At 46.4% G+C, this 8,547-nt stretch overlaps 1 protein-coding gene across 2 annotated transcripts; it reads left to right on the top strand.

Annotated features, from left to right (window-relative positions):
* The first annotated feature begins 6,126 nt into the window (after positions 1-6,126).
* Positions 6,127-8,081, top strand: POU4F2 (POU class 4 homeobox 2). Of its 2 annotated transcripts, XM_070756652.1 has the most exons (3): positions 6,133-6,227; positions 6,357-6,407; positions 7,148-8,081. In XM_070756652.1, the coding sequence occupies exons 1-3, from the start codon at positions 6,133-6,135 to the stop codon at positions 8,079-8,081; spliced, it is 1,080 nt and encodes a 359-aa protein (XP_070612753.1). The 2 variants fall into 2 exon arrangements, with proteins under 2 accessions (XP_070612752.1, XP_070612753.1); XM_070756651.1 differs by having other exon boundaries at positions 6,127-6,399; positions 7,146-8,081.
* Positions 8,082-8,547: the final 466 nt, after the last annotated feature.

Below are 8,547 nucleotides of genomic sequence, written 5' to 3' on the forward strand. Positions count from 1 at the left end.
TGTAGAGTACGGAAAGTGACGTTGTCGGAAATATGAAAGAACCGTTATCCAGGTAAAACAGGCTGAAAAACTTGAAACTCTGAGAAATAAGAGTAATGTATCGAAGCAACTCCAGCAAACAGTTCCTTGACTCTCTGGGGTATAAGAAGAGGGAGGAGTGAGATCCAGCACAACCAGACTTGCAAGATTATGTTATTATGCCTAATTTCAATAAAGGTACCTTGGGAGTTGATTTCCTTATCTGGTCTCCTGATAGAATTGATAATGAGATTGTCCCGAGAGAATTTTTAGTATGGGGCAAAGAAACTGAGGAAGTTCTTTGATCAGATTCCTTCACTGGGAAAGCACATAGACGTTGTCAGGGTCTAACTTTTGTATGCACTGGATAAAATGGACGTATTGGTTAATATGTCTTTATTGCTATAAAAAGAGGAAGGCATCAGTTACATTATGATTTTTAAAAATGGACATAAAATAATTGTAACCAAACTTCTTGCAGAACAAATGTAGAATTTCCAAAGAATATAGCCTGTATCTTTAGCGGATTAAAATTTCATTTGGCGCATTAGGTTCAGTAAAATATGAATGTTTTGCTTTAAATTTTAATCATAAATCAGAACAGAGATACATGAGAGGTGACAGAGCTTTATGCACAGATGTCCATGGAGGTCAGGCAATAAAAGAGTGGCTCTAATTTCATTTAGTCACATCCATTTGTGGTGATGCCATGCTGAAGACTAGTGAGTTTGGAAGGCTTGCCAAAGCAGCCTTGCTCTTGTACTAAAAGATTTACACTGCTTAGGGATAGCTGCATTTCACATCTATCAAAGGCCATTCAGTGACCTATTATATATAAAGTGTAACCAGACAAAGAGGCCTCCAAATCCAAAATTACCCCTAAATCCTTTGGTCTTCTTCATCCATCCAGATTTTCTGGTCATTTGTACCAATCCCCAGATAAGAACACCTCCTTCCTTAAAAGTGTGGAAATCCATAAAGACTTGGTTATTCTACAGAAATAAGAATTATCAGTATGTTTACCCTGGAATGCCTGATGGGTGGTATAGAATTAAGACTATAGCTTGATCAGTCACTAAATTCACAGAGCCTATAATCTCACAAAAGTTGGTTCCAAATTACATTACATCGGGTGGCACAGCTTTATTTCCTAGATGGCATGTTTGGGTGGGTTTTTTAAATCTTTAAAAATGACTAAATAGGAAATCACTGAGGTTTGAATAAATTTGTTTTAAACTGTCCCATTCAGCAATTGTTCTGGGCTTGAATGATGACGTGAGGATTTGTTTCAAAGTCCTTTCTCCATCCCAAAAGGAAGTTTGCACACCTGAGAAGAGGATCATACATATTTACTAACAAGGATTGAAATCAGATCGCCCTTGAGCTACCCAAGTTTCAATGAATTGATCGTGTTATTTAGTAGACATTTAAAAACCCAACATTTCTCTAAATGCTTTGAACTACAATAGTAATCACTTCCAACTCATTGGCCATGATTCTGGGCATGATAAAGTCTGTAATCTTAATGATCTCCAGGACTACCGTACTTATTGGGAAAGGCTATCTTAATCTATATTAATAGCAGATGAGTAAAACTATTTCCCTACTGACCAGACCTTTGGAAAAAAAATAACAACCATGGCAGTGGTGATGTTTAAATAAACTTAACTAAATGTAGCATCAAAGTTTGCCTACTTTTATCACAAATCCACTCTCAATTAATGAATATATTATAATCCTTTATTTACTGTAGGAATTGGTGACAAGTGTTTAGCATTTTGGAGATCACTTGTCAGTTGCTATTAAAATCAAGATTAATTCATATTAACGATATGCATTCTCAGTTCTCCCAAGTGACAGCATGCATTAAAACAACTATTGCAAGTAATTAAATTCAATACATGGGGTCAAATATTTTTAAAAGCAGTATTTAAACTATAAAGTTCGTTTGAGAAACATGCATGAAATTCAGGTCAACTTGTTAGTTATCCTTTGAAACATTAGGGATCTGAAAGTTTAAATCTTAAATCTTTGGGGGAAATTTAGAGAAATGTAATTTTTTTGTTTTATTTTTCAATGTTTCCTTCAATTTAAGTAGTAAATGGCTCGTTTATTTTAAAATTCCATATCTGTAACCAAATAAACAACTTCCCTATCATATCACTGTAACTATGACCATGCCAGCTATTTTCTCCTTGCTTTTAGCTCCCCCTCCTACATTTATTTTAAATATAATACAGTGAAAATACAAAAAATATTATCTATGGTTTTTTTATTAGGCTTTTGAGATGTTCAGTAGTTTAGTTTAATTAGACGAGCCAAAAGCCTTTTGGAGATTAAGCAAATTGGACAACCCTTGTTAATTAGAACATAATTTAAAGTTTGAAATTATATCACTGATAAAATAGCCTAATTAGCATCACAATATGGTAATAGCCTATCAAGACAGCCATGTGGAGGGCTGCTACGAACTCCTTAAAGGCTCGCAAGGATCTGTTTCCTTTCTATGATGTCATTAATAAAAGATTTCTATAGACTTCAGGCTTTCAACGGGTATGTACAATTTATAGTACACACAATGCATTAGCCCATAGTGTGGCTTCCTCTTCTTTTTTTTACTATTATGAAAACTAATAAATTCGTCAAGCTGAATTAAGCATACAAATCAGATGAGGCATAACAGATTACATATTGAAGCACCGTGTCTCCGGAGCCTAAATGAAATTTCAATCTAATAATTCCTTCCTGGCCCGGCCGTAATTTGTTTAGAGATGTTGTGCCACTCCTTTCCAAGCGCCGTTCGCACAATAATTAAATGATACTCAAGCTTTTAACTTTGATTTATTTCATTTCACTGAGCTGGCGACAGTGAGAGCTGATACAATGGATTTTCATTTATATATTTATTTCCTTGGAAATTATGAAGCCTACAGTCTGGGGTGAGAAAATCCCCGAAGCTGCCTTGTATGAAATTAAAGAAAAAGAGGAGGGGGGGGGGAACGAGGAGAGAGAAGAAGCCTACTGCGCTGAAATTAAAAATAGCGCAGGGACATAAAATTGGGCTAATGGGTTCATAGGGACCAGCACTCTGTCTCACGCAGAAGCTAACTGGATCTATTCGGAAAGGCCACAAGCGTGGGATCTCAACCAGGTCGATCCACAATATACTAAACAGCCATCATTTCTACTGTCTATTAAACCCCACAGATATTTTAAAGACGGAGCCCAACCGCAACAACCTTAATAGCCCTAAAGCCTTGTTTGGTTTTGAAGTCAGAAATTCTGAAGCTAAGCTTGGCTTGCTTCATGCGTGCTTCGTGAAGTGGTTGAGGCGCCAAACTGCAGAAGAGTCGCCCAAGGAAACCCGCATTCTGTAGGTGAAGCGTTCAATTCCCTCAGCGTTGCCCGTCAGTTTAGAGCGCACCAGTGGAACGCTTGGGAATTCCTTGCAGAAGGCCAAGCTGGGAGGCGCAGCTCAGATAATAATACCATAATTATAATAATTATTATTATTAATAATAATAATAATAATAATAATGGTGGTGATAATAATAATGATGGTGGTGATGATATTAATAATAATAATGGTGATGATGGTGATGGTGATAATAATAATAATAATAATAATAATAATGGTGATGATGATGATAATAATAATAATGGTGGTGATGGTGATGATGATGATGATAATAATAATAATAGTGGTGGTGGTGATAATAATAATGGTGATGATGGTGATGATAATAATAATGGTGGCGATGATGATGATGATAATAATAATAATAATAATAATAATAATAATGCCAGTGAAAGTGGTCCCAGTGGTCCCTGGCACGCTGGGTGCAGTGCCAAAGGATCTCAGGGGACATTTGAAAACCATTGGAATTGACAAAATCTCCATCTGTCAATTGCAAAAGGCCGCTTTACTGGGATCGGCACACAAAATTCGCCGCTTCATCACTCAGTCCTAGGTGCTTGGGAAGCGCCCGACTGGTGATGAAATACGAAATCCAGCATAGTGACCTCGTTTGCTGTGTTGTATGATGATGATGATGATGATGATAATAGTAATAATAATAATATTTTTTTTTTAAAAGGCATCCTGGCGGTTGACAAGAAGCACAACCATCAGCGATCTTCGCTGCAGCGGCTAGTCCCCCTACCCACCGCCAGCGAGCGGGGCTCCTCCCGCGGCCGCTCCTGCCCTTTAAAGGCAACCCACATGGAGACAAAGGTTGACGGGCGTGGGAGTGACTGAAGAACAGCGGCGGCCGCCCGCTCCGGCGCGCGCCCACCAGTGAAAAGGGACCGCAGCCAGCGGCTGCAGCGAGAGCAAACTCCCAGGAGCCCGCGCGGCAGAATGAAATCGGGCGCCGGCAAGCCACTTACCCGGCTTGGGCCAGCCGCTCACTCGGACGTCGCCATGTGCGCGCGGGGGGGGGGGGGTGCATGTGTGGGGGAGAGGGGGAGGGTGAAGAAGGCGGTGAGGAGTCCTCCCCGCTGCATCTGCGCAATGGGGTCTCTTAGGGCATCTCTCTCTCCCCCCCCTTCCGCGCCCCCGCTCTTAATTTAACGAACGTCGGCCATTCGACGTTGAAAGCCTGTCAGAATTTCTCCGTGCTCCCATTCCTTTGCGTTTCGCTTCAACCCGTCGACGAACGTTTCTCTCAGCCGGGGCACCCCTCGCTCCGCATCGCCCTTTCCCCATACTGGGAACCGTCTTATTAAGTTATTTCATTTTCATTTCCTCCCACCTATCACACACATACACCGAAAGTTGAGGCTGCCTTGTCCTATGTTTAAAGGCCGCAAGGAATTGTAAATTCAATTCGTTTCGCAGGGCTGAGTTTTGGGAAAGGTTGTCTTGACACGTGCGGGTCTCCAAAGTTCATTCGCCAGGAAACAGGGAATTCAAAAGCCACCTCAGCGTAATGATTTTTCAGCCTTTTCAATCCCAGCCCTTCTCCCAGGAAGGCTCCAGGAACGCCTCAGAGGTGCGTTCCGAATAGCGGGCCTCGGCAGACTCAGCCCTCCGAGGAGCCCCCCCCCCGACACTTCTCTCTAGGCTCAAAGAGAGGCCGAGGCGCGACTTTACCCGCGCTTTTTTCCCCTCCCTCACAATTTCTCTCAGCACGAGTGTTTTGCTTTTCCCTCAAGCCCTTTCACGTCGCCGCGCCGTCCCTCACACACTTCCCCACACTTCTCTCCTCACATCGTTTTCGCACCTTCTCCCGCCAAAACATTTCTAATGAAATTCCTTTCTGGGTTAACGCCTCGCCGTTCTTTTCTCTTTTTTTTTCTCGAGCGTTATATGTAAAACGCCGGTCTTTTCATCCGTAAGCCGCCCGCCCGAGGATCTAACCACGTGTGTACACGGTGGGAGGGGAGGGGGAGGATAATAGCAGCTCCCGCTCAGACGCTCTTTTTTCGCCACCGCGGAGCTCAAGCGGCTCGCGCCGCCCCAACAAACGGGCTCTCGCAGGACGCATGCGCCTCTCTCCCAAGTCATCCCCCGGCTTGGGCCGCCATCCAATGGGTGGCGAGCAGGGATAAACTGAGGGGGAGAGAGAAAGAGTCACCCGGCGCAGTTACTCCGGGGTCTCTCTCGCGGACAGGCACCTGTCAGGCCGAGGTGTTACCTCAGCCGGGCTGCTGAAGGGCGGCTGAGCCCGGGACAATAGGGGCGCCCCTCGAATTGGAGCGGGACAAGCGGGAGTCACCGGCAGACCAGAGCTGCTGCTTTAGCCCCGGTTAGGTCCCGAAGGCGACGGGAGGGAAGAGTGAGGCATCGTTGGGACGCCTCGGGACCCTCAGAGGAGGACAAGAGGCGGCGGGAGAAGGGAAAACGGGAAAGGAGGGACCGGGTGGGGAAAAGACTTTCCCCACAGAGTCGCCAGCGAGGGAGGAGGCCCCCAGGAGCGTCCGGCGGGGTAGCTGTCAGTGGGAGGGAGACGAGAGGGGCCGGTTGAACCGGAGAAGGGAGGGGGAGAAGCTAGGCAGTCCGTGCGGCAGAGGTTGCAGCAACTTCCTCAGCTGCGCGTCTTTTCCCGCCACTTCGCCGTTTGGCATTTCGGATTCGGACTCGGACCCGGATCGCCGGCGGCCACCATGATGATGATGTCCCTGAACAGCAAGCAGCCCTTCAGCATGACTCATGTCGGCGGCGGCAGCCTCCACGAACCCAAGTACTCGGCCCTGCACTCCGCCTCGTCCTGCAGCTCCTCGGTGGCCGGCGCCGCGGCGGCTTCGGCCAGCTCGCCCAGCAACAGCACCGCAGGCGGGGGCAGCGGCCGGAATAACGTCTCGACTAGCAATAGCACCAGCAGCACCAGCACCAGCACTTCCGAGGCCCTGCGCCGCGCCTGTTTGCCCACCCCGCCGGTAGGTCCGCTCTCGGGGAAGGAGGGAGGGAGAGCAGCGCCAGGAAAGAAGAAATAGCCGCTCGATCTCTTCCCGGCCGTTATGATTATTTTCATTGGGAAATTGCAAATCCGTCCTGGAACCTCCCGCCCTCCCCAAAAACCTACAGATGCTTTCAAGAGAGCTCCCACGAACGAGTGTAGCCCAGGGTGCTAGTTGAGCCAGGCTATTTGCGTGTGTGTGTGTGAGAGAGAGAGAGAGAGAGAAAGAAAGAGAGAGAGAGAGAGAGACTGAGAAAGAGAGAGAGAGAGAGAGAGAGAGAGACAAAGACACACAGAGAGAGAAAGAAAGAGAGAGAGAGAGAGAGAGAGAGAGAGACATAGAGACAGAGAGAGGGGGGGAGAGAAGAGCTCCTTTGCGTTCCCTCTGCCCCTGTCCCTTACTTCATCCTAATGTTACTTGCTTTCTCTTTTCTCCTACTCTTCTCCCTTCACTTTCTTTCACCATCTCTCCTTCATTATCGAACCGTTCTTTATTTCCTTGCCCCCCACCGGTTATCCGTCTTCCGTTGTCTTTCTTTCCATACCTCCCACTTTATTTCGTTCCTTTCCAATTCTCCTCCCTCTCTCCTTCCTTCCCTATTTCTACAGCCAGCCACCCATCTCATTCCAACGGGGGCAGGGTTGGCTTTGGATGGCACTCCGAGGAGAACAGAGTGGAATTCCCTCTTGGCAGCAGTAATGTGTGCCTTTTATTTGCCGTTTCAGAGCAACATCTTCGGAGGTCTAGACGAGAGTCTACTTGCCCGCGCGGAAGCCCTGGCTGCAGTAGACATTGTGTCGCCAGGCAAGAGCCACCACCACCACCCGCCACACCACAGCCCCTTCAAACCTGACGCCACCTACCACACCATGAACACCATCCCCTGCACCTCCGCTGCGTCTTCGTCCTCGGTGCCCATCTCGCACCCTTCTGCCCTGTCTGGAACCCACCACCACCACCACCACCATCACCACCACCAACCTCACCAAGCTCTGGAAGGAGAACTCTTGGAACACATCACACCAGGGCTGGCGTTGGGTGCCATGACGGGCCCCGACGGGTCAGTGGTTTCCACACCGGGCCATGCCCCTCACATGGGCAGCATGAATCCAATGCACCAAGCAGCACTCAGCATGGCGCACGCCCACGGGCTGCCCTCGCACATGGGCTGCATGAGTGACGTGGACGCGGATCCACGGGATTTGGAAGCCTTTGCGGAGCGGTTCAAGCAGCGGAGGATCAAACTAGGGGTGACTCAAGCTGATGTGGGCTCAGCCCTGGCCAACCTCAAGATCCCCGGAGTGGGGTCCCTAAGTCAAAGCACCATCTGCAGGTTTGAATCCCTCACTTTGTCCCACAACAACATGATTGCTCTCAAACCCATCTTGCAAGCGTGGCTGGAAGAAGCGGAGAAATCACACCGGGAGAAGCTCACCAAGCCAGAGCTCTTCAATGGGGTGGAGAAGAAGAGGAAACGCACTTCAATCGCTGCTCCTGAAAAGAGGTCCCTAGAAGCCTACTTCGCCATCCAACCGAGACCTTCCTCGGAAAAAATTGCAGCCATCGCGGAGAAATTGGACCTCAAGAAGAACGTGGTCCGAGTTTGGTTCTGTAACCAAAGGCAGAAACAGAAGCGGATGAAATACTCTGCTGGGATTTAGTCTTTGGAAACCTTTCTGCTTAGGGGGGAGGAAATAAATATCAAAAAGAAAGAAAGAAAAAACATTTCTCTTTCCTGGAAAGAAAGAGGGCCAAGGTTCAGAAAAAAGAGTCCGTTTGAGATGCGGTTGGACTGCGATTGGACAAAATAACCAAGTTTAGAAAGTTGGCAGCAGATTTTTATCCGGTTTGCAGGCTCAGACTTAAATTGGCATCAAAGACTGATTTTTGTGAAGGCAGATAAGAACTCTTTATAAAGGACGGAAGACACACCAAGTAAGGATTGTTTTTATTCTTAAAAGACATCGCCTTTTGAGATGTAAGAGTACCCTTTACAGCTATTTTTCAGGATTTAAAAAAAAAAAATGATTAGAGAGACTGAGACTTTAATCTAGATTAGAGAGGCATCTCAAAAATATTTTGATTTTTTAAAAAATAGATGGCAATTTCTCTGTCGTTAGACAGCAT

Source organism: Erythrolamprus reginae, chromosome 7 (genome assembly GCF_031021105.1).
Source record: "Erythrolamprus reginae isolate rEryReg1 chromosome 7, rEryReg1.hap1, whole genome shotgun sequence".
Taxonomy (NCBI): Eukaryota; Metazoa; Chordata; class Lepidosauria; order Squamata; family Dipsadidae; genus Erythrolamprus; species Erythrolamprus reginae.